The following is a 25,013-nucleotide window of genomic DNA, read 5'->3' on the forward strand; positions in this document are numbered from 1 at the left end:
ACAGCCAGCCAAGGTTAAATGCTCCACGCATTAATGGCAGGATTTTCCCTTCTCCAGAACCAGCCACAGCCAAATTGATGAGTTGAGCGTGGCCTGCCGGCCTGCTTTGGATTGTTGCTCTTGTGCTATTGTTTGATGAATATCAAAGAGCTATATGGAAGGGGTCACCTGATGTCTTATTACAGACGATATGGAAAATGAAAGAAATAACGGTTGACTGAGAAAAGTGGCCAAGGTACAAGGCAGCTGCATATTTGCCAATGCAATATCCCAGCCCAGCCCAGCCCACCAGCTCATGTCAGGTGTCCAGGGAGCGCTCTTTTTTTCAACCCGGAGTGATTAATATGCCGCATCTGGGTGATTAGAATTTCATGAATACATTTCCACCGATATGACGTCCCGCCTCCTTATCGGGTGGTAGTCCACTGCGGGGAAATAAAATCATCCAAATTTGAGCTTGGCAGCTGAGAAGATTTGTCATTGGGATTTGGAATCCAAAACAAAATAACACGATGGATTGTTTTAAAAAAAAAAAAAAAACAACCTCATCCCTTAGTGGACACATCTAATAATGATGGAACACTGATACAATGATACAACACTGAAAGTATCAAATGTGTCATCTTGCTTGTACTGTAATTGAATGGCCAGTCTGCGTGACTGCAGTGTTGCTCAGCGTAACACCATCTATACGCCGATGAATGTGCCAAGTAAACCTTTCCACATCATGCGTACATGACACAATGGTCCTTGATTGAACAGCTAAGCAAGCCAGCCAGCCAAGAGAAAGCCAACCCCGTGTGTGATTAAGATGCCGTTAGCATTATCACTTAAATTGCTTATTGATTTTTCATTTACTACTCGTTGTAAATGGAAAGCCAGGCATGGTAATGGAACTTGACTGCTGGCTAAATGTTTTTCGCCAGCCAGCCATCAGATGACCTTGAAACATGGCTCACCTGGCTTGCTTGCCAATGCATATGGGCTACAGCCAGCCAGCCATCAGATGACCTTGAAACATGGCTCACCTGGCTTTCTTGCCAATGCATATGGGCTACAGCCAGCCAGCCAGCCATCAGATGACCTTGAAACATGGCTCACCTGGCTTTCTTGCCAATGCATATGGGCTAGCTTTCCCATGAGAGCTGACATGTTTCTATGTCAATCCATTGGTCTATCCCGAGAGGACTAAAGTACTTACTGCTTGTGTCAACAGTGCGATCCCGGAGAAGCCACCAAGCTACTTTACGACCTTCTGTACACCGAACCCATCAAGATCGTACTGATGCCCGGCTGCAGCTCAGTGTCCACGCTGGTGGCTGAGGCCGCTCGCATGTGGAACCTTATCGTGGTAAGATTCACCTTTTATTGATGCAAATTGGAGTCTCTGCAAGAAAAGCATTGCTAGTGTCCTTTTCTTTCTTCCCCGGGCTCGTGCAACTTACAACCAGCCCGCCGTAAATCAAGTCAACGACGCAATATAAATACACTGAAACGACATCACTTCCTGCACTTTGCTCATTACCGCTGACACAAAGGGGAAACCAAAAACCCTTACTCCACCCAGATTTGTCTCCCAACGCTCGCCTATCTATATTGTCTACTATGGGGCTCGGAGGAGGTGGGGATCCTTTCCGTGAAGACCTGCCTCACATCAATTGGATATTTCTTCACTAGTCACGCTCGTGTTCCCACCTGCGGTGTAGTTGAACGACATTTAGCATCCCGTCTACGGGCCGGTGGGAGGGAGCGGAAAGAATCCGTGGCAAATCCACAAAGCTTCCGGAGAATGTGGAAACTCACGGAGGGAAGCTTCAAAGCTGACATTTCACGTGGCTGGCTGTTCACGTAGAGATGCCATTTATTTGGTGGAGCCACCAAAGTCCAAGCAGTGCAAATAAAGAGAGAAACATTTCGGATGAAATTCTTTGCCTTGGCAAAATAGCCATCCGGATGCGGGATGTCTAACAATTGCTCTTTTGTTGATTTTTGTGCCCGATTTGCCTTCATTGGTTGAAAATCTTCTTCTTCTGCTGCTTGCCTCTCAGTTATCGTACGGGTCCAGTTCTCCAGCTCTGTCCAATCGTCAGCGCTTTCCTACTTTCTTTCGCACTCATCCGTCGGCCACCTTGCACAACCCCACTCGAGTGCAGCTCTTCCAGAAGTGGAAGTGGACCAAGATTGCCACCATTCAGCAGACCACAGAGGTTTTTACATCGGTGAGCGATCAAGCGTTGTGTTGTGTTGTGTTGTGTTGACGCATGCAATAAGAGGGAGTGACCCAAGTGGATCCAACAAACAATAAAGAGAGAGGAGGCTTATTTATGGTTGTGGTTGCAAGGTGACTTTGAGAAGGACATAGGCTTGTTTTGTTTTTGTTTGTTTGTTTGTTTGTTTGTTTGTTTGTTTCTTTCTTTCTTTCTTTCTTTCTTTCTTTCTTTCTTTCTTTCTTTCTTTCTTTCTTTCTTTCTTTCTTTCTTTCTTTCTTTCTTTCTTTCTTTCTTTCTTTCTTTCTTTCTTTCTTTCTCATTTCCCATTTGCTCAGCGCTCCTTTGTCTGCCCTATTGCGGCTCCTTATTTGTCACCTCCCCTTATCTGTCTCCTAGCTAAAGCAGGCACGCACGCATGCACGGTGAGCTTTGTAAACAAGCGCCTGATCTTGTCATTTCTTCTTGGATTACTTTCTGCGGCCTCCCTTTTATGCCACTGCACAGACCCTGGATGATCTGGAAGAGAGGGTGAAGGAGGCTGCCATTGAAATCAGCGTTCGGCAGAGTTTCCTCACTGACCCCGCCGTGGCTGTCAAAAACCTGAAGGTGCCTCAAATTCTCAAGCACACTGACTTCTTTTACGCTGCGGCCGCTTGCTGCCATTTACAGACGGCCACAATCCGTCGTGTCACGCGGCGCGGCTCCGTTTCCAATTTGCTTCCATTTCCTCCAATTTGAATGATGCCAATGTGGAGGCCTTCCTTCCTTCCTTCCTTCCTCCCTTCCTTCCTCTCTCCCTCCCTTCCTTCCTCCCTCCTTCCTTCCCTCCCTCCCTCCCTTCCTGGCCTTGCCTGCATGTGTGCACACGCTCAGCCTCTCTTAAGAAAGACCTTGGCACAAACGCTGGCCTGGATTTAAATGCGCAGGATTAATTAGTTGTTGGAACGGAAACCATGGCAACAGCACCAGGGGAGAGAAAGTGGCGGTTCAGCAAATGCATCCGTCCGTCCGTTCTCCGTGCGCACCGCGAGGCCTGTTGCGTTCTTTTCATGTCCAGCCGCGTGGGTGGCTGAGCGACTGACTCTCTTTTCTTTCTCCCTCTTTCAAGCGTCAGGATGCTCGAATCATTGTTGGCCTCTTCTATGAAACCGAAGCCAGGAAGGTCTTTTGCGAGGTAGTTTTTTTTTTTGTTGCCCTTCCTGATATTTATCGGCCGGCCGTGCAAGCTCACCGTCAAAAAGAAACGGAATGTTTCAAACGTTGATTCTGCATTTAAAGACCGTGAGAAGGAGATTTTCAGATCTTAAATCACAAGCTTGTCTTCCAAGCTTGATTTTGATCCCACTGGAAGTAGCCCAACATGGGAATAGTACGCAATCTTTGTATGTGTAAAACCTTCGTCCTAAAATGATATATGAAAGGACCTTATCAGTGCTTGACATTTGGTAAAGTAAAAAAAAAAAAAAAAGACCACACAGGGCATCAATTCACCTCTCACGTCCAAACTTTCATGATCTCCAAACTCCTCCGAGGTCTAAGTGACCCAGTATGGGAATCGCTCATATGAAATGATCTTGTGGATTATGAATGTTTCTCTCCTGAGAGTCCAAGTTCCATCACACAAAAGCAGGCCTTCCTGGCCCCAAATGATCAATCTGAATATCAATCAAGCGATGGCTGACAGTAGTTGCTCATGCGTCCGTCCCATTGTCAGGTTTACAAGGAGAAGCTGTACGGGAAGAAATACGTGTGGTTCCTCATCGGCTGGTACTCGGACAACTGGTTCAAAATCAACGATCCCTCCGTCAACTGCACGGTGGAGCAAATGACGGAAGCCGTGGAAGGTCACGTGACCACTGAGATTGTCATGCTCAACCCGGAGACCGTACGAGGAGCTTCCAACCTGGTGAGGCACCAAGAGTGGTGCATAATCCAGCAACTGAGTATTGCTGAAATGTTCTGGGTAGGATGCTTATATATATACAATGGTCAGGCGCTTGTACTTTCAACGACGGATTTGTCAAACAAGCAACCATCTGGCACGTCAAGTGAAGGGCTTCTTTTGGCTTTCGCAAGAGCTAGTCGCAATTTCACACCTGAATCGATTGCAATTTATAAGTCTCGCGACATCCAGTGAAAATTTCTTTTTGGACCAGCTCAGTGGCCTAGTAGTAGAGTGTCCGCCCTGAGACTGGAAGGTTGTGGGTTCAAACCCCGGCCGGGTCATACCAAAGACTATAAAAATGGAACCCATTGCCTCCCTGCTTGGCACTCAGCATTAAGGGTTGGAATTGGGGGGTTAGATCACCAAAAATGATTCCCGAGCGCGGCGCCGCTGCTGCTCACTGCTCCCCTCTCCCCCAGGGGATGGATCAAAGTCACATGGGGATGGGTTAAATGCAGAGGACAGAGCCCTTTGAGACTGCTTGTGATTTAGGGCTATATAAACTTGACTTGATTGATTGATTGACTTTTTAGACTGACCGCTGACCCTGGCCAAGCCGCCTCATCCACTGTAAAGTGCTTGAGTTCTCTAGCCTGGGTAAAAGTTGCAAGAATGTGTTTCTTTGTCTTTTGTTTTCTTCAAACCTGAAACTGGAACGCAGAGAAGGATGGTATAAATGATTCAAGAGTGTCGATTTCCAAGGCTTTGAGGGGAGAGAGAGAGAGAGAGAGAGAGAGAGAGAGAGAGAGAGAGAGAGAGAGAGAGAGAGAGAGAGAGAGAGAGAGAGAGAGAGAGAGAGAGAGAGAGAGAGAGAGAGAGAGAGAGAGAGAGAGAGAGAGAGAGAGAGAGAGAGAGAGAGAGAGAGAGAGAGAGAGAGAGAGAGAGAGAGAGAGAGAGAGAGAGAGGTCATTATTCATGACTTGTGGAGCGACCACTGACTATTTCCCTTTTGGGCGAATCATCAGCGTGATGTTTCTTAAAGGCTGCGTGTGAAGGAATCATCAATCAAGCCATAAAAAAGGCCTTGCGTCCTTTTGCGCAGGTTGTCATGTATGAATGTACCTACGTAGCCGTCTTGCTTTTTCTTTCCAGACCTCCCAGGAATTTCTGGAGCAGCTGATGTCAAAGCTGGGGGGCAAAAACTCAGAGGAGACGGGCGGCTTTCAAGAAGCTCCCCTGGCTTACGACGCCGTGTGGGCTCTGGCGCTGGCGCTCAACAAGACGGTGGGACCTCTGAAGGCCAAAGGTCGGCGCCTGGAAGATTTCAATTACAACAACCGAGATGTAACGGCCGAAATCTACCGCGCCCTCAACACCAGCTCTTTCGAGGGAGTTTCGGTGCGTATTCAAACGAGAGGGAGATTATTAGCTGGGGGGGCCGCAGTGCAACCGTTAAAATTCAGCCCGTTTCTTCCAGGGTCACGTCATATTTGACGCCCAAGGTTCTCGGATGGCCTGGACTCTAATTGAACAGCTCCAAGGTATACGTTATTGGAAATGATAGAAGGTTGTGACTGAAGATCAAAATGTCAGTGTCACAATATTTGAAAGGAGTTGGCCCGAGCAATACGCTATTGACTCCTGATATTAAACTTACTCGACATTGCTAGCAGGGCTCGCTCAGTCAAACACGCTCACGTTTTCTTTCTTTCTTTCTTTCACAGGAGGAAGCTATAAGAAGATCGGCTACTACGACAGCACCAAAGGCAATCTGTCCTGGTATGGGAATGACAAATGGATTGGTGAGAATCATTCATCTTGCCTTCTCTCTCTTCTCTCTCTCTCTCTCTCTCTCTCTCTCTCTCTCTCTCTCTCTCTTCATCACTGTCTGGCCCTCCTTCCAATGACCCCGCCGCACCCTTCCGAGTTGTCCATCCGTCCTCCCCAGTCAATGGGCCGGGCTTGATCGTTAACGATCCCCGACAAATATTCCATTCCATTTTCTCATCATAAACGTGCACTTGTGATGCAATGAATGGAAGATGCCGCTTGACAGTCCAATTGCAATCTGGGCGCTAATCGCATGACCTTGACTTTGAGCAAGGAAAATGTCTTCCCCAATCACTATGGCAGAGGCAATGTGCTGTGTGTGTCATTTCAGCTTCCCTCAACACACAAAAATATCTTGCGCCAACAAATGTGCTTTTCAAATCAATCGTTCTTTGGATTGCCGGCCGCTGTAGGAAATAGACGGACGGATCCTGCAGGCTGGACTTTGGCCAAGACTGCATTCGACGCTGTGTGTGCGTGCGTGTGTGTGTGTGCGCCATGCAAGTAACAAAGCCATGGAGCAAAGTCAGTCAGCCAAGCAAGCTTTCCCTCTGCTGAGGGAAGCCAGGGCATGCACTGACCTCCACAAATGTTCCACTCGTGCCTGCGGGCCATCTGGACGCAAGGTCAACAGATGATTTTGGACAGGGCAAACATGGAGGAGTTGTGGTTGTGTTTTGGATTGGCTCAAAGCATAACATAGCTAACTGTGTCCAATTTGTATTGTTTGCCCTTCTCATATGTGGGCTCCTCCTCCCTCTGTCTCACCTCACGATCTCCTCTCCGTGGCAAGCCGCACCGCTGCTGCATCGGTGCCTCACTCTCATATTGCCTTGGTAACCGTTACGGGGCTTGTCGCCATGGTAACCTATATTCCCATCAAGGGCAGGGAGAGGTTTTAGTGTGAAGCTGATCACATTTTCCCAAAGGACTCCCTGTTACATGTGTTACATGTACACACACACACACACACACACACACACACACACACACACACACACACACAGAGGGAGAAGTTGAGTGAGAGAGACCTTTGAGCTAAAAAGTCTATTCCTATATCAGTAGTCTCAGCAAAAGCCAAAGTGGTTGCGCTTCTGTTGAAATCCCAATAAAAGTGTTGCCTTAGGAATTTGTCATTTCCTTGATGGGCCCATTCCCTCCCTCCCTCCCTCCCTCCCTCCCTCCCTCCCTCCAATAGTGAAGTGTCAATGTGCGATTGATTGTCTTGTCATTGTCTCTCCTCGCTAGGCTCTGGCCCCCCCGCAGACCAGACGGTGGTCATCGAGGAGTTTCGCTACCTCTCCCAGAAGCTATTTGTGTCCATGTCTGTGTTTTCTAGTGTGGGAATCCTGCTGGGCATCATCTGCCTCACTTTCAATATCTACAACAGCAGTGTCAGGTACTACATGATTTGATACTTGGAAGGTGCCCTGCTGTCTTCTTTCTTCTTCAAGTGCCTCTATGGCTCATGGCAATTTGCTCCAAATCTCTAAATATTTGATGCGCCTTATTTATGAAGGGATTGTGCATGCATCTTTTATTTGTAGTCTGGTGTGAAAGGCCCAATTGTTTTGCTGGCTTCTTTGAGCCGCTTTCTTGCGTTTTGACTGTCTGCTCGACGCTCACTGCACTTTGGGGTGTCGTTTTCAACTTTTCCCCGGTAGAAGAAAACTTTCAGCGCCAAAGCACGCTTAATGGAACAAGCGTGGTGAAAGATTATGCAATGAAAGGGGCAAGATATTTCCCTGCAGGCTTTGGAATGGTTTTAAAAATGAGATTCAACCTTTTGTTTACACCAAGCATGATGACAAAGCGTGACGTGTATTTGCTTGCTATGCGGAGCTTTCGAAAACGATGTAGCGACAAGACTCGACGAGCTTTGTTGAAGCAAATGTTTGTGGAGCTGTGTGTGTATTGAGTATGGAGTCGAAGCAAATGTCTGTGGCTTGTGCGCCGGCCGCAGGTATATTCAAAATTCCCAACCCTACCTTAACAACATGACGGCAGTGGGCTGCGTGATGGCGCTGGCTGCCATCTTCCCTCTGGGCATTGATGGCCTTCATGTCCGCAGGAAGCATTTCCCCGTCGTCTGCCAGGTACACTCTCTCAATCACGGAAAACGGCAACAACGCTATTTTCGTTTAAGTTTCTAATTGGAAATAGTGACCATTTGATGGTTGATGAAGAAAAGGACTTGACAGAAAGGTTCTTTTGATTTGTTCATTTCCCCTTTAACTGCGGCAGGTCACACAAAAGGCTTGCCACTGCATTTCCACATTTGCTCATGGTTAGGATTGGGCTTTGCTTTGGCCTAGCCAACACAAAGCAAGCAAGCAAGCAAGCAAGCAAGCGCGCTAAATCTACTACCTACACAGTTAATCCTCCATCTGAAGTCTGATGAGATACTCTGGCGTCACGCGCCATGATGACTCAACACGCATTCGGTGCATTTAATCAGCTTTCTTATTTGACTTCAGATTGTTTTCCTAATTGCTTTGACCTCGTCTTTGCTTTGCTTTGGTTAGTTCCGCCTTTGGCTGCTGGGTCTGGGCTTCAGCCTGGCGTACGGCAGCATGTTCACCAAGATCTGGTGGGTCCACACGGTCTTCACCAAGAAGGATGAGAAGAAGGAGAAGAAAAAGGTAATGGGGAAAGGCAAGCGGAGCAGCGCCGCCTGTTCCTCTATTCCCCTCTGGATGTCTGGTCCTTTCCTTTGTGTCCTGGCCCAGTGCTTTGAGGGCAGATTGAATTGGCCCGCGTTAGTGACGGATCATTGTTTTTTGGGAGCAGCTCTGGCGGGGGCTTCACAAATGCATGGAGATTGTTTCTTTTTTTTTTCTGCTCCCGCCGTAGCACCTGGAGCCATGGAAGCTCTACGCAACCGTCGGCGTGCTGCTCGCCGTCGACTTTTTCTCTCTCGTCATCTGGCAGATGGTGGATCCTTTACATATCACAGTGGAGGTATGACGAGTCCCATGGAGATGTGGCTTATAGAAAGGACGCTGATTTATTTCCCTGTCTTGATGTCGTTTGCACGCAAACAGAAGTTCACCCGAGAAGCCCCCAAAGGAGACCTGGATGTTCTAATCCAACCGTTATTGGAGCATTGCAGTTCTGAAAAAATGAACACCTGGCTGGGTAGGTTGAATATTTGAACTGAAAAGTATTTGACCATTTTCTGTTGCTTCTTTCACTGGCAAAAAATGAGAGAGCAACGAGAACATGCTGTAAGGGCTAGAATAAAAAGACTGAGGAGTTGGAAGCGCAACCAATCATTGAACGTCTTCTCTGAATTGGATACGGGCAGATATTGTCTGTATTGTGTCCAGGCGTGGTGTACGGTTACAAAGGCTTGCTGCTGCTGCTGGGCATCTTCCTGGCGTACGAAACCAAGTCCGTCTCCACGGAGAAAATCAACGACCACCGAGCTGTGGGCATGGCCATCTATAATGTCGCTGTGAGTTTCCGCAAGCGAAAGGGTTGAGATGGCACTTCTAATTCAAGCACATTGCTCTGTGATGAAATGGCTTGTAAAAGGGGCCACCAAAGTTCTCTTTTTGCAACGCTGTCAGCAATCCTTTGACAGCTTCGGCTTTTAGCGAACCTCTCATTGCCGGGCCATTTCGTGTTTGGCCGTCAATCCAGACACCTTGGATTTCCAAAATCAATGTCACTGTCGAAATGAAAACAGCACCAACAAAAGCGGATACATCGAGTAGCTGACCTGACGTCATTGCATTTGGGCCCTGAAGGAGATTGCTGGGAATTGATTGAACCCCAAAAAGTGGCCATCATGAGCGTTTTGTGTCTTTGGCTCAGGTGCTGTGTTTGATCACCGCCCCCGTCACCATGATCCTGTCCTCTCAGCAGGACGCCTCGTTCGCCTTTGCCTCCCTGGCCATCGTTTTTTCAGTCTACATCACCCTGGTGGTTCTGTTTGTTCCCAAGGTAAACAAGCGCATTGTTTGGCTTGAGAAATGGCCGTAGGTGTCGTTACAAGCGTCGGCCGTCTTTTGCAGATGCGTCGTCTGATCACGAGAGGTGAGTGGCAATCCGATGCTCAGGAGACCACGAAGACCGCTTCGTCCATCAACAACAATGACGAGGAGAAATCCAGGCAACTGGAGAGAGAAAACAAGGAGCTTCAGAAGATTATACAAGAAGTGAGACAAACACCTTTTCTTTTGATGGAATGAACGCTACACCTCAAATAGGTACATGAAAGCACTGAAGCTGCTTTTGGAATGAATTTCTCAGAAAGAAGAACGCGTATCGGAGCTGAGGAACCAGCTGTCTGAGCGACAGGCCCTTCGATCCAGGAGAAGACCGTCCACCGTCTCCAACCAAAACCACAGCGCAGCCCAAGTGGGCCCGCCCGCCACCGACCCCCGATCCTTGGCCCCGCCGCCGGGCTACCCCGCTCCTGACCTGCACGCCGTCCCGCCGTCCTTCGGCAATTCCTCCAGCCTCTACCGGCCCGACGGCAAAATGGGCCGCAATAACTGTCACGCCAGCCGGCTGCAGATGCTCTACAAATGAGCTGAAGGCAAACCACCGTGGCTTTTCCTGACACTCCGCGTACGTACGCGTTGACGGATGGACCAAATAAGGTACGACGCCTTCAAAAGATTCAGAGCCAGGATGCGATTTTGTTTGTCGTAGCCCAGCGGTGAGTCATGGAAAGTAGGATTTTAGAAAAGTGCTCCTCGTTGACACTTTGCTGAGCTTATCCCCACCCCCCCTCCTCCTCCGTTAAGGACGAAGCTTTTGCCGAGATTTACTCCTCAAGCGAGCCGTTCACATTTTGCTCCTACTTTTCCATAAGCAATTTTATTTATTTTTTTAACTAGAAGTCATTTCAGAGTATGTCTCAAGAAGAAGGAAAATGACTTTGGATGCCTTACCACCACCACTACACCACCATCAATCAATCAATCAATCGATCAATCCATCCCCTTGTGTCCATTTCATGCACTGCTTTCCAACCTTGAGTTGGGCGGATATGGAACCTTTGTGCAATAATCTCGCAATTTCAACAATATTTGAAGTTGTCATTTTACAAGCAACAAAGGAATGAGCGAGTGAGTGAGTACAAACAATATGAGAGTGCAAATATTTGTCTGTTCCTGAGAAAGAGCGACATGGCCTGAAGTCATCTCTTTTGAATTTGTTTGTCATCAAACACGCACCATTTCCAGACCAATATGACTTGTGATAGATACTACTGCACCTGTTTGCTCCCTCATTCTTCAAAGTAAAAATGTTCGTTGAACTAAAGATGGCTGAAACATCATTCTCATTTGGACCTTTCTGCTTTTGTCCCATTCTGGATGGAGTTGACGTCCATGTTCCGGACGCAAAACTGTTTCTCTCCAACTCAAGCAATAGATGGGAAGATCTAGTATTTTGCTGGTTACACGGACTCTGTTGGCTTCTTCATTTAGAAATTTGCCATTATTTGGTGTGCTGTTCTTTTTTCGATTGCACATGACTTTCTGGTCGTTTTTGGTTGAAGGAACAGAGGGCTCTACTCTTTCCATAATCTGGTGTGGTTTAACGATGTCGTGTATTTGAAACTCATTTCATTTCGCTTGAATTGGTCTACTAGCGTTTTATGGAGCAACAGATGTATGCAAGGAATGTTCCAAAATTGTCATCGAGAGTCAAAAAGGCCATTTGGTGCTGAAATGAGAGGCTTCAGTGTCATGTCTCTTCTTTTCCTTTCAAGATAGTTATTGCATACCATCCAGCTGATGTCATATTTTCAATGGTGGTAAAACCTTTCACTTTAGTTACGTCATTCTAAAAATCGACAGGTTAAAAAAAACAAACAACCCACTTATTTGAAGGTCTATTGTCAAAGCAATTTGGTGTCAGGGACGGTTTGTTTTTTTTCTTGCTCAAACCAGCGGCTCTTCCCATTTTTACTTTCACTTCATCCTCAAACCGAAAGCGAACAGATTCCACGGTGCCGATTTGCGATTTGAAATTGCCTCATTTATTTGAAATCCTTCATTTCATTCAAATGAGACCTTAACAGTATGCCGTTGTGAGGCAACGTGACGTCATGGCACAATGGGCAAAAGCAAACTTGTTCCTATTCGCAGTATGATGACGGATAGAATGGTTTCCTTCGCCTCTTCGTCACCTTCAATCACGATCTGCACTGTTACGCTCAATAATGTAGCATTAGCTAAATGCGAGCAGAGAATATAGGAATCATCGTTTTATTTGATCAGCAATCACAACAAATGAAAAGTGCAAAGAAGAATCCTGCGAAGGTTCAACTGGACGTGAGTCTCCCGTCACCATTGCCGTACACGCGCACACATGGTATTTCAAATCGTATTTTCCCTTTTAAGAACAGATCTGTCAGGTTTGGTTGAATTTCCGCAACGTGTTCAAGCCTCTCGTGTTATTTGAATGGCAACGCGCCATACATCTGTATCGACAAATTGGTGTATGAAAATTGGATTTGTGTTTATGGTCAAAGGAGCCGCAGATCGGTATAGGTAAATGGTGCAAATGTTGCAGATTGTTCCCGCTCTGGGTCGACCGACACGTACGAAATGGACTCGATGTTTGTCTGTGTAGTTTCACTGTTGAGTGGTGTAAAGCGGTGATCGTGTCATTGAGAAAAGGCACACAAACTGTCAATAATACAAATGATGTCAAGAAGAATCGGAACGTATTAAAAATGTCTTTCTATGCTGTAATACAAGTGTTCCGTCATTACAATGACACGGTGTCAACACACAATGGTTTTCGTTTGTACACAGGTTAAAACAACAACAACCGTGTTAGAAGAGAAGCAAAGTTACGGAAGATTAGGGCCAGTGAAGAAAAAAAAAAAACGAGGGGTGACAGGATTCTGACTTTTTTTCTCAGAATTCTGACTTTATTCTCAGAATTATGACTTTAAAGAATAAAGAGAATAAAGTCAGAATTTCGACTTTAAAGTCAGAATTCTGAGAATAAAGTCAGAATTCTGACTTTAAAGTCAGAAATGGGGAATTCTGACTTGTTAGGATACGGATTTTAGCTATTGATCTGACTCCAAATTATGATCAACACTTAACACAAGTTTCTATGTCCTAATCCACACACTGGCGCACCTAACAATTTTGCGAGTCCGTTCTGTCAAAGAGAAGACCAGTAGATCAATCAGACCAAATTTACCAAATGTTTATTCCTAACAAAGCGCACTAATACAGGCCTGGGTCCCGGGTCCCTCACACTAAAACTCGTGCGTTTTTGTGACCACCAAAAGACGACACATTCTTCCGGGTTGCCCAGTTTTAAAGAAACACAATATGAATATTAAAGCATGCAAAATATTGTGTGATGATTGGTCGATGGTCATCTCCTCCCCGTCGAGGTGTCATCACTGTGGTCAGGAGTTGGGGATTTTCCTCTCGAAGCCCAACCACCTGGACGTGGTATTGTTCTTTGTTCTCGTTCCTCACCGACCTCGAGGTGTTATCGTCTGGTACTCCCTTCGTTCCGTGCCATCTCGTACTGCCTGTCTGGTACTCCCTTCCTGGGCCTGTTCCATAACTCTTAGAAGAAAACAATTTCATGCAGTGTGCCTGCACATTCCTCACCCCCCACCAATCCACACAAGCACTCCAATACTAGATATTATATTGATATGATTATATGTTTCACACAACCTTAAACAAAATATATGTTTGCAAACCGCTGAAAGCACATTTCCCTTTAGACTTTAAAGTCGAAATTCTGACTTTAAAGTCAGAAATGGGGAATTCTGACTTTAAAGTCGGAATTCTGAGAATAAAGTCAGAATTCTGACTTTAAAGTCAGAATTCCGACTTTAAAGTCAGAATTCTGAGAATAAAGTCAGAATTCTGAGAAAAAAAGTCAGAATCCTGTCACCCCTCGTTTTTTTTTTCTTCACTGGCCCTAATCCTCTTCCGTACAAAGTTGACTTGATGTGGTATGTGTGGGATTTTTTTTTTTTTTTTTCCTGCGTCGGCGGCAGGTGTCCCCAGAGGGAAAGTCCCACTTTAGCCTTCCTTCACGTTTTCCTTCCACCCTCGATGAAGCACATTTTCCCGGCCCAGCGGCAAAGCGTTATGACTATGATCGTAAATCATCACCACGGGTCGGGCGCCAGTGCTGCTGCGGAGCACGAGCTACTTGAATCAAGTTCTCCCTTTCAATGCGTCGATGAATTGTGTTGTTACCAAAACCAACTGCAAGTCAAGTAGTCATTACAATGACACGGATTCCAGTTCAAAGCGATCCTTTATTCAATCATCAGTACATTCGTGTGTAGTAAGTGCAACAACAAATGAATGACTTGAAATCATTGAATAAAAAAAATAAAATCAATCAATAAATAATAAATAAATAGATAGATAAATAGATTGAATCCATAAATACATAGAGTTTGACAAATTGACAAAGATGAACTCGTAGTACAGCAAAAGGTACTGACACTTACTTGATTGTACACAGTACGTACGTAAGATAATAGATCCCCACATTTATATTTTGGGAGCTTCATTCCTTCGACACTTGCAGTGATTTTTGCGGGCTCTCGGATCCCGATTTGACGGAGGTGGGCGTCCTAGCTCACCGTCGTTTTAGTCCCTAGTCCGTCCGTCTGTCTGTAAGGTTTTCACAAGGCAAAGACGCCAAAGAACGTCTTGCCGGCCTCTTCCTCCAGATTTGGCAGCATTTTCTCCGTCACCGTCTTCAACCTGTCTCCTGTGTTCAGGTTGAAGACGGCTCCCACGTACACGGCCGAGTACCAGCCGCCTTCTTGCTCGCCGTGGGCCGTTTTTTGGCAGGCGGTCCGGACCGAGTGCAGGATAGTCCGGTATTCGTCGTTGCCGAACGAGCTGGACCAGCGTCTGACCCGGTGCGTCAGGTGAACCATGGACGTGGCCGACGGGTCGTCGTCGTCGTCGTCCGTGCGGCAACTGACCCGAAAAGAGACTTGACTGTAAATAAAGTAGAGGCCGGCTTCGGGGATTATGATCTGGTTGTCCTTGAGCTCCAGATCTCCTTGGGAGTGGGACGGGTCCACCTGATTCATCCATTGCACCGAGTCTGTCAAATTGGGATTGTACTGTCCTGTAGAGGGCGAATATTGACAAATATTGAAGACATTGTGAAAGTCAGCTAGACAGCAGTTAAGCAGTTAACTTACCTGTTAAGTGAATGGCAGCTCTGATGGCGTCGCCCCGTTGGGAGAGTTGACGCAGAGTGTGATGAATGTCTGTAAAAGATGATTTGGCTTTGCTTTATTGCCTTTTCCAAATGATTTGGATTTGGAGCAAAAGTTGCGATTTCTCACCAAAACTGCCGTCATCTCGTCCTGGCTTCTGTTCAAAGAAAAGAAGAGTTGGATGAGAGCAGCTCAATTCACAGCAGAGATAGAAGATGGTGACAATTCTTCCCACCTTGGTGTGCATGTTGAAGATGAGAAAAGCAGCGGCGGCGCCGCCGCAGAGAAATAATGTGATAGCCAAAGTGGCCATCGTAAGCTTGGCGCCACCTTTAGCAGCCTTTCTCGTCGACTTCTCTGATTCGGCGTCCACGGCTGCAAAAAGAGTCACTTGACAGTCACCTTCCATGGTTCTCAATCTATCACTCACTTCTCTCTTTTCTTTCTTCCTTGTGCGCCTTACGTTTATTGACTGTCAGATTGCACAGAGCGGCTTTTTATAAAAGCCGTTAGGTCCTCTGGGGGAAGTCCCATGATATCATTCATAGTGAAACGAAGAGAAGAGAAGAGAAGAGAAGAGAGAAGCAAAACTGAGGAGGATCTAAAACTTTAGACACTCCTACACACGCACAAGTACTCAAGTGACAAAACAAACGGCAAGCCGCATGACACGTGTACAGATCAAACTGACCAAAGCAAAAAATATTTTCCAAATGTTGACGTATATCGTGGTCATATTTGAGTGGCTCAAATCTATGGAAACTAGGTTAAAGACCACCACAAAGGCATCATTGACTTGAACTTCCTTCCGCTCGTGGATGATGTCACATTGTGTGCTATCCCAATTGTAAACACGAGCATTTGCTGTGCTTTTGTCGGATTGGCTCACTTCCCCTTTAGCTTAAAATAGACGCGCAATACGGCCCGACGGACGGACGGGCCGTGACACCTTTTCATTGCCACCGGCCAGCCCCCTCACGATACATACGTACGTGATGATGCAAAAGAGGAAAGTCGAGACGACGCTCTTTGTGTAATATAGGTCTCAAGGACGTAAAGGCCTTTTCACCTGTCAAATCGTTTGGCCTCAAAAGATTTGGTTCAATACCAGAGCGACTCGCGGAATGATTCCAGAGAACAACAAAAACATTTCCGTTTACGTTTGGCTTGGCTGCTACGCAAGCACTTCCAAATATGGGCAAACCTGGAGCTTCATATCAATTGACACCAAGTTGACTCAATGTGAGCTCACTTGAAAAGTCACCCACATTCAGTTTATAAATCACATTTTGAGCGTGTCAGAGTCAAACTTGATCTTGGGTGTTATTTTCGCACATTACATTCCACAGTCTAGAAAGCAGAACATTCTATATGACAACGATAGCGCCGTTGACAACAATCGTTTCAGTGATATGAAAATAACATTTCACTCAAGTTGAGGAATTTTGGAAGTCCCCCGAGCTCGGCTCGAGCTCGGAGTCTATTTGGTGCCAAGTGATGTTTATCATTTCACGGCAAAAATGGTTGATGGCTGCCTTGGCTCCCTTGCCCGTTGCTAAACACCAGAAATGAAGCTGGCTCGCTGGCTCGCTGGCTCGCTGGCTCGCTGGCTCGCTGGCTCGCTGGCTCGCTGGCTCGCTGGCTCGCTGGCTCGCTGGCTCGCTGGCTCGCTGAGTATTGTCAAACAACCTACGACAAAAGCAGCCAGCCAACAGTTGCTGATTTGATTCAAGTCAAGTCAAGTCAAGTTTATTTGTATAGCCCTAAATCACAAGCAGTCTCAAAGGGCTTCACATAGACAATCAATTGACAATTATTCTCAAAGCATCCCCTGATCTTGGGCTCCCAAAAGGGCAAGGAAAAACTCAAAAACCCCTACCAGGGGAAAAATGAGAAACCTTGAGAAGGGACCACAGATGGAAGGATCCCCCTTTCAGGATCACCAGGCTGCAATGGATGCAAAGAGGGCACATAAAATACATCATATGGAAATCAAAAAGTGGATGTCCAGGCCAAAGCGAAGGAGCTGTCGGAGGTGCCTTCGATTGTCCTGGCAGTGTCCTCTAGGAGGGTATTCCGCTGCAGATCCCTCATGCTGAATTGGTCCACGAGAATCTAGATAGCCGTCGTCAGCTTGGGTGTCACCTAACCACCTCCCCAGCCGGGGAGGGGTGGGGGGAGTGGGGTCGGGGAGAGGGAGCAAAAACAAACTCCAGCCGAATCGGCTACTACAGGTTAATTAAAGGCCACATCATAAAAATACGTCTTTAAACGTGTCTTAAATATTTCTACTGAGGTAGCAGTTCTAATATCCATTGGCAGGGCATTCCAGAGCTCTGGAGCCCGAATAGAAAATGCTCTAGCCCCTGCAGACATTTTCTTGGCCCTCGGTGTCACTAAAAGACTAGCGTTTTGCGAACGAAGGTTACGAGACGGAACATAAGGAACAACTAAGTCGACGAGATATGAAGGCGCTAAGCCATGCAATGATTTATAGGTTAATAGAAGAACCTTGAAGTCACATCTTAAATGGACCGGGAGCCAGTGTAAATTGGCTAATATTGGGGTAATGTGATCAAATTTTCTTGTCCGTGAGAGCAGCCTTGCAGCAGCATTTTGTACTAACTGTAGACTTTTGATGCTGGACTTGGGAAGACCAGAGAATAATGCATTACAGTAGTCCAGGCGCGACGTGATAAATGCATGTATAATAATTTCGGCATCACCGGTCGAGAGGATTGGGCGAATCTTAGCAATATTACGAAGGTGAAAAAATGCTATTCTGGTTATATTCTTAATGTGCTTTTGAAAGGAGAGCGTTTGGTCAAATATTACCCCGAGATTAGTTACAGTATCACTCTGAGTGATAGTACGGTTATCTAGAGTTATAGCGGTTTCCTTAAATAGATGTTGATAACGAGCTGGACCAATTATCAACATTTCAGTTTTATCTGGGTTCAGACGAAGGAAGTTGAGAGACATCCATTGCTTGATCTCCGCAAGGCATGCCTCAAGATTACAACAGTCCCACGGATCTGTCATTGATAATGGCATATATAATTGGGTGTCATCCGCGTAACATTGAAAGCTAATATTATATTTACGTATTATGTTCCCAAGCGGAGTCATATAAATATTAAATAGAATTGGTCCTAGTACCGATCCCTGAGGGACACCACACGTAACTTTATAGAGCTCAGAGGACGCATTGCCATGGACCACACGGTGCGTCCTGTCCGATAGATACGAATGAAACCAGCCTAGTGCTGACCCCGAAATACCGACACTACCTTTAAGACGCTCTAGTAAAATATTGAAGTCAACAGTGTCGAAGGCAGCACTAAGATCGAGTAGTAACAATACCGATGAAGTATTTGAATCCATAGCTAAGAGGAGATCATTAGTCACTTTAGCAAGTGCTGTCTCAGTGGAATGATTAGCTCTAAACCCAGACTGAAAAGATTCATATCGATTATTAGCGACCATGTAATCAATAAGCTGCTGCGCTACTACTTTTTCAAGCAGTTTTGCTATGAATGGGAGATTTGAAACTGGCCTATAGTTACTGAGACAGTCCGGGTCAAGATTTGGTCGCTTAAGTAGCGGTTTAATAATAGCGGTTTTAAAGGCTGTTGGTACTATCCCAGAGGAGATAGACAGATTAATTATATTTGAAACGGACGGTCCTAAGATTTGAAATAATTCTTTAAATAGTTTGGTTGGAAGCGGGTCAAGTAAACATGTTGTTTGTTTAGCCGCACTAACTAATTGTGAAAGCCTTTCGAGGGACACGCTTTTAAAATTTGAAAGGGTTATTGCATGATCGTCGGCGCCGGTAATCGGCGGTCCCGACTGAGTGATCGGAATGGTCATCTTGATCTCATCCCTAATGGATTCAATCTTTCGAGCAAAAAATTTCATGAACTCGTCAGCCGAGTGAAAGGAGCCATCGGGGGTTGGCTGGCGTAGTGTTAGCTTTGCCACCGTATCAAATAGGTATTTAGGATTGTTCTTATTGAGATTAATGACCTGCGAAAAATAACGAGTTTTTGCTAAAATAAGCGCATCTTTATATTTCAGGAGGCTGTCGCGCCATGCCTGATGGAAAACCTCAAGTTTGGTTAAACGCCATTTGCGCTCATGCTTTCTACTTAATTGTTTAAGCGAACGTGTTTCATCTGTGAACCACGGAGTAGGCTGTCTACGGCGAGTTTTTAGACGTAGCGGCGCCACAGAATCAATGGCATTTAACAATGTAGCATTGAATTCATTTGTAAGATTATCAATAGAGCCGGTATATGAGGGCAATACGGCAGTTGCTGGTGGCAGTAGCCCAGATAGCGCAGTCGCAGTCATGGAGTTAATATCACGGCTGCTATAATTCTGATTGCTCTCTTGTCTTTGACTAAGAACTAAAATTTCAAATTTTATTAAGTAGTGATCAGACAAAACAGTAGTGTAAGGCAGTACTGTTATATTAGAGGTTGCCAGTCCTCGGGATAATACCAAATCTAAGGTATTACCATTCTTGTGCGTTGCTACCTGTACGGCTTGCGTAAAACCAAACGTATCGATTAGAGTCTGAAACGCCGAAGTAAGTGGCTCTGACGGTAAATTCATGTGGACGTTAAAATCGCCCATGATTATTATATTATCCGCGTTTGTCACTAGATCAGCCACGAATTCTGAAAATTCATCCAGGAAGCTAGCGTAAGCCCCAGGTGGACGGTAAATAACAGCAAGATAAAATGACGGTAAAGCGGTGGATCGGACAGTGAGAACTTCAAATGTTTTAAATATGTTAATCGAACGAGGCGTAAATCTAAGATCGGAATTTGAGATGAGGGCAACACCCCCACCCTTTTTTCGAGGACGCGCCACATGCGAGCTCACAAAATTTGGAGGCGAGGCCTCATTAAGCGGTAGCAGGTCATTAGGTTTTAACCAGGTCTCGCAAAGACCAAATATATTTAGATTATGTTCCGTGATGAGGTCATTAACGAGAACCGCTTTTGTATGAAGCGATCTAATATTCATAAAGCCAAGTTTAAGTGTAATCGGTTGGTCAGGGTTTGTATTTATCGGAGGAGTTTTGAACGAAATGAAAGTGAGGTTGTGTTCTCTAGGCCTGACATCACCTCTCAATTGTTTATTCGCGCGGTGGGACGATACGACCGTAGGAATTTGATAGTAAATATTTGGTACACACGTAATATTATCTGAAACAGTCACCATATCATCAGCTATACTGGTCGGGGTGGAGCTTTTGGATTTGTCTGCCACCTCAGTAGAAAGCGCGATCATGTGGACTGTAGCACTATTCAAACTGTTACGCTTTAGTCTACACAAGGAGCTATGTGCATGCTGGAAGTCTAGCCTAGCGCTAGTTAACTTTAACTTAACTGACTCCAAACCCATCCTGACAGGTGGTCTAATCACCTGTGCTCCGGCCTGCTCTAAGGTGACCTGTCATGAGTGGCTCAAACAGTAATCTATATTTCTAGAAAGAGTGAAGGCGCCTTCACGGTTAGGATGAAGGCCGTCCTTCCTCAGCAGGTCGGGGCGGCCCCAGAAGGAGGGCCAGTTATCTATGAAATACAGTCCCTGCTTTTTACAGAACCCAGCCATCCATCGATTAAGGGAGACTAATCTACTAAACCTCTCATCAGAGCCTCTCCCAGGCAGGGAGACGGATTTGATCCATCCGTCCCCAAGATCAACCAACAGCCTGAATGTCAAGAGTGTTGAAAAAACATGTTAGGGTTGCACATCAGCTTGAGAAAAGTGCTGATCGGTCGTGACCTGGCAAGCGTGATGTCCTTTTCGGCAAAATGAGATGAATACAAACGCAAGTGCAGTGGGGGCACGTACAGCATAAAAAAAAAATGGGGGGGGGTGACTTCCTTCCTCTTCATCAGTCAGCTTCTGCCATGGTGAGTCCTCCCTCACAAGTGCTTTATTGAATTTGGGACTAGAAAATGTGGGTTGCTGTGACCTTGTCCTTTGCTCTATTGTCTTTCTCGTGTGCTTGTGACTTGTGCGCTTTGCACTGTCACCTGATCAAATGACTTTGATTGATTTCAAAGTGAATGCAAAGACACATGCTCTCTCTCTCTCTCTCTCTCTCTCTCTCTCTCTCTCTCTCTCTCTCTCTCTCTCTCTCTCTCTCTCTCTCTCTCTCTCTCTCTCTCTCTCTCTCTCTCTCGCTCTCTCTCGCTCTCTCTCTCTCTCTCTCTCTCTCTCTCTCTCTCTCTCTCTCTCTCTCTCTCTCTCTCTCTCTCTCTCTCTCTCTCTCTCTCTCTCTCTCTCTCTCTGCTGAAAGCTGATTAAATGCACCGAATGCGTGTTGAGTCATCATGGCGCGTGACGCCAGAGTATCTCATCAGACTTCAGATGGAGGGAGGATTAACTGTGTAGGTAGTAGATTTAGCGCGCTTGCTTGCTTGCTTGCTTGCTTTGTGTTGGCTAGGCCAAAGCAAAGCCCAATCCTAACCATGAGCAAATGTGGAAATGCAGTGGCAAGCCTTTTGTGTGACCTGCCGCAGTTAAAGGGGAAATGAACAAATCAAAAGAACCTTTCTGTCAAGTCCTTTTCTTCATCAACCATCAAATGGTCACTATTTCCCATTAGAAACTTAAACGAAAATAGCGTTGTTGCCGTTTTCCGTGATTGAGAGAGTGTACCTGGCAGACGACGGGGAAATGCTTCCTGCGGACATGAAGGCCATCAATGCCCAGAGGGAAGATGGCAGCCAGCGCCATCACGCAGCCCACTGCCGTCATGTTGTTAAGGTAGGGTTGGGAATTTTGAATATACCTGCGGCCGGCGCACAAGCCAGAGACATTTGCTTCGACTCCATACTCAATACACACACAGCTCCACAAACATTTGCTTCAACAAAGCTCGTCGAGTCTTGTCGCTACATCGTTTTCGAAAGCTCCGCATAGCAAGCAAATACACGTCACGCTTTGTCATCATGCTTGGTGTAAACAAAAGGTTGAATCTCATTTTTAAAACCATTCCAAAGCCTGCAGGGAAATATCTTGCCCCTTTCATTGCATAATCTTTCACCACGCTTGTTCCATTAAGCGTGCTTTGGCGCTGAAAGTTTTCTTCTACCGGGTAAAGTTGAAAACGACACCCCAAAGTGCAGTGAGCGTCGAGCAGACAGTCAAAACGCAAGAAAGCGGCTCAAAGAAGCCAGCAAAACAATTGGGCCTTTCACACCAGACTACAAATAAAAGATGCATGCACAATCCCTTCATAAATAAGGCGCATCAAATATTTAGAGATTTGGAGCAAATTGCCATGAGCCATAGAGGCACTTGAAGAAGAAAGAAGACAGCAGGGCACCTTCCAAGTATCAAATCATGTAGTACCTGACACTGCTGTTGTAGATATTGAAAGTGAGGCAGATGATGCCCAGCAGGATTCCCACACTAGAAAACACAGACATGGACACAAATAGCTTCTGGGAGAGGTAGCGAAACTCCTCGATGACCACCGTCTGGTCTGCGGGGGGGCCAGAGCCTAGCGAGGAGAGACAATGACAAGACAATCAATCGCACATTGACACTTCACTATTGGAGGGAGGGAGGGAGGGAGGGAGGGGAATGGGCCCATCAAGGAAATGACAAATTCCTAAGGCAACACTTTTATTGGGATTTCAACAGAAGCGCAACCACTTTGGCTTTTGCTGAGACTACTGATATAGGAATAGACTTTTTAGCTCAAAGGTCTCTCTCACTCAACTTCTCCCTCTGTCTGTGTGTGTGTGTGTGTGTGTGTGTGTGTGTGTGTGTGTGTGTGTGTGTGTACATGTAACACATGTAACAGGGAGTCCTTTGGGAAAATGTGATCAGCTTCACACTAAAACCTCTCCCTGCCCTTGATGGGAATATAGGTTACCATGGCGACAAGCCCCGTAACGGTTACCAAGGCAATATGAGAGTGAGGCACCGATGCAGCAGCGGTGCGGCTTGCCACGGAGAGGAGATCGTGAGGTGAGACAGAGGGAGGAGGAGCCCACATATGAGAAGGGCAAACAATACAAATTGGACACAGTTAGCTATGTTATGCTTTGAGCCAATCCAAAACACAACCACAACTCCTCCATGTTTGCCCTGTCCAAAATCATCTGTTGACCTTGCGTCCAGATGGCCCGCAGGCACGAGTGGAACATTTGTGGAGGTCAGTGCATGCCCTGGCTTCCCTCAGCAGAGGGAAAGCTTGCTTGGCTGACTGACTTTGCTCCATAGTGGCTTTGTTACTTGCATGGCGCACACACACACACGCACGCACACACAGCGTCGAATGCAGTCTTGGCCAAAGTCCAGCCTGCAGGATCCGTCCGTCTATTTCCTACAGCGGCCGGCAATCCAAAGAACGATTGATTTGAAAAGCACATTTGTTGGCGCAAGATATTTTTGTGTGTTGAGGGAAGCTGAAATGACACACACAGCACATTGCCTCTGCCATAGTGATTGGGGAAGACATTTTCCTTGCTCAAAGTCAAGGTCATGCGATTAGCGCCCAGATTGCAATTGGACTGTCAAGCGGCATCTTCCATTCATTGCATCACAAGTGCACGTTTATGATGAGAAAATGGAATGGAATATTTATAATTTATAATATCTCTCTCTCTCTCTCTCAAAGTAGCCTGTGAGATGAGCCGAGATACCTAGAATCGCGTGTATTCACTTTGGGCTCTTTTGGGACTTTTTCTCTCTCCGATTTTTGGAAATCAAGATATTTTTCAGATCCTCCTGTCTCGCCTCGTCTCCCTCCGTTCATGCACTTCCATCCGCTATTTGTCAACACTCCTTGCTGCTCTCCCTCCAATGATGGGAAAAACTCTGCATTGATTGCAAGTTCATCATGTCATCAAATATTAGATGTGATGTCAGATATGATGACAAAGTCACCATACTTCTCATCAGACCTTTCTTTTTTCCATATCTGTGGTTTTCCTGTGCATCGCAACAAAGTAGAGCAGCGCTGTACAACCAAGTAGGTAGGTTAGGTTCCGTCAAAGAGAAACTGCTTCTTAAACACTCTGATGACAACTATCCCTAGCCGTCAAATCCCTGGCAAATGTTTGGATTTACAAATCAACTTTTTCTTTCGTTCTTGACCGACAATGAGAAGAGAAAGTAGCGAACCACTCGCCCGGCCGGGTAGCCTCCATCACACACGGAAGTGAAATTGTAAAATATTCCAAACAAGTTTGGAAAGGTAGATTTAACAACACTTGAATTTTGAAACAGTGAGATGGATTTGGAAAGAAGGAAACGCCGTCGTTGCGCAATAGTGGCTGGCTGGAGAAATTGTGATGACGAAACGCATGATTCCTTTTGTATGTTTGCATACGTGGGTGAGGCGTGACCTGAAGATTTGCAAAGATGGGCGGGCGGTGGGGAGGCCAAATGAACACATTTGATACATGGAATTTTTTACCTGTCCTACATGAAACTACATTTTCATGTCTCATCCTCAAAAGAAGCCCAATGGGATGTTGCCTGTGCACGTTTGGCCAAACTTATGACGTCAAACCTGTTGCAACATTATTCAAAAGGTGTGGAATGGCAATGATACTTGAATAGACTGATAGCTACAGTGTTGGAAAGGGTTTTTTCTTTTGCACATTTACGTCACAGTGATTTTTTTTCCAACTCGTATTAATAAATAGTCACTTAGGTAGTCAATCATTGGGTTAGTAACAAAAACCCAACAAAAACATGGACAGGAAAAAAGAATGATGTTTGCATTTCTCGTATTCAACTGGTTATACTAGACTGCTTAAGGGGGAGGGCCCTGTCTTTTAACAACACCTTGTTTCATCAGCAACATGAGTGATGCATCAACAAAAATCATCATGAAGCATGACTGCTT

General features: G+C 45.9%; 2 protein-coding genes and 1 long non-coding RNA gene across 8 annotated transcripts in view; 1 reads left to right on the top strand and 2 right to left on the bottom strand.

Annotated features, from left to right (window-relative positions):
• gabbr1b (gamma-aminobutyric acid (GABA) B receptor, 1b) overlaps window positions 1-16,162 on the top strand; it is a 35,492-nt gene extending 19,330 nt beyond the window's left edge. Inside the window, exons 3-20 of one of the 4 annotated variants that reach the window (XR_015062939.1) lie at window positions 1,217-1,351; window positions 2,049-2,219; window positions 2,715-2,816; window positions 3,319-3,384; window positions 3,925-4,116; window positions 5,248-5,493; window positions 5,573-5,636; window positions 5,820-5,897; window positions 7,174-7,324; window positions 7,889-8,021; window positions 8,451-8,567; window positions 8,779-8,886; window positions 8,970-9,063; window positions 9,255-9,382; window positions 9,745-9,873; window positions 9,945-10,088; window positions 10,183-12,218; window positions 14,669-16,162. Coding sequence is in view for 3 of the 4 variants with exons in the window: in XM_085900866.1 (XP_085756992.1) it covers window positions 1,217-1,351; window positions 2,049-2,219; window positions 2,715-2,816; window positions 3,319-3,384; window positions 3,925-4,116; window positions 5,248-5,493; window positions 5,573-5,636; window positions 5,820-5,897; window positions 7,174-7,324; window positions 7,889-8,021; window positions 8,451-8,567; window positions 8,779-8,886; window positions 8,970-9,063; window positions 9,255-9,382; window positions 9,745-9,873; window positions 9,945-10,088; window positions 10,183-10,464 (2,340 nt within the window). In the remaining variant the exon portion in view is untranslated. Of the gene's footprint in view, window positions 1-1,216; window positions 1,352-2,048; window positions 2,220-2,714; window positions 2,817-3,318; window positions 3,385-3,924; window positions 4,117-5,247; window positions 5,494-5,572; window positions 5,637-5,819; window positions 5,898-7,173; window positions 7,325-7,888; window positions 8,022-8,450; window positions 8,568-8,778; window positions 8,887-8,969; window positions 9,064-9,254; window positions 9,383-9,744; window positions 9,874-9,944; window positions 10,089-10,182; window positions 12,629-14,668 lie in introns of those variants that run through there. The other 3 variants (XM_085900866.1, XM_085900863.1, XM_085900864.1) reach the window with 3 other exon arrangements.
• On the bottom strand, window positions 14,181-16,658 carry tnfa (tumor necrosis factor a (TNF superfamily, member 2)). 3 transcript variants are annotated; one of them, XM_085900869.1, is made up of 5 exons: window positions 15,585-16,655; window positions 15,357-15,496; window positions 15,251-15,278; window positions 15,104-15,172; window positions 14,181-15,027 (listed from the first exon to the last, which is right to left on the bottom strand). In XM_085900869.1, the coding sequence occupies exons 2-5, from the start codon at window positions 15,432-15,434 to the stop codon at window positions 14,570-14,572; spliced, it is 633 nt and encodes a 210-aa protein (XP_085756995.1). In that variant the 5' UTR covers window positions 15,435-15,496; window positions 15,585-16,655; the 3' UTR covers window positions 14,181-14,569. The 3 variants fall into 3 exon arrangements, with proteins under 3 accessions (XP_085756995.1, XP_085756994.1, XP_085756993.1); XM_085900868.1 differs by having other exon boundaries at window positions 15,251-15,275; window positions 15,357-16,658; XM_085900867.1 differs by having other exon boundaries at window positions 15,357-16,656.
• A 3,354-nt stretch (window positions 16,659-20,012) lies between these two features.
• Window positions 20,013-21,131, bottom strand: LOC147040623 (uncharacterized). Its single transcript, XR_015062967.1, has 2 exons — window positions 20,924-21,131; window positions 20,013-20,849 (listed from the first exon to the last, which is right to left on the bottom strand). It is a non-coding gene; the product is annotated as an uncharacterized LOC147040623 (long non-coding RNA).
• Between the last annotated feature and the right edge of the window lie 3,882 nt (window positions 21,132-25,013).

The sequence above is a fragment of the Syngnathus leptorhynchus genome, chromosome 20 (assembly GCF_054491065.1).
Source record: "Syngnathus leptorhynchus isolate UIUO chromosome 20, UIUO_Slep, whole genome shotgun sequence".
Classification (NCBI taxonomy): Eukaryota; Metazoa; Chordata; class Actinopteri; order Syngnathiformes; family Syngnathidae; genus Syngnathus; species Syngnathus leptorhynchus.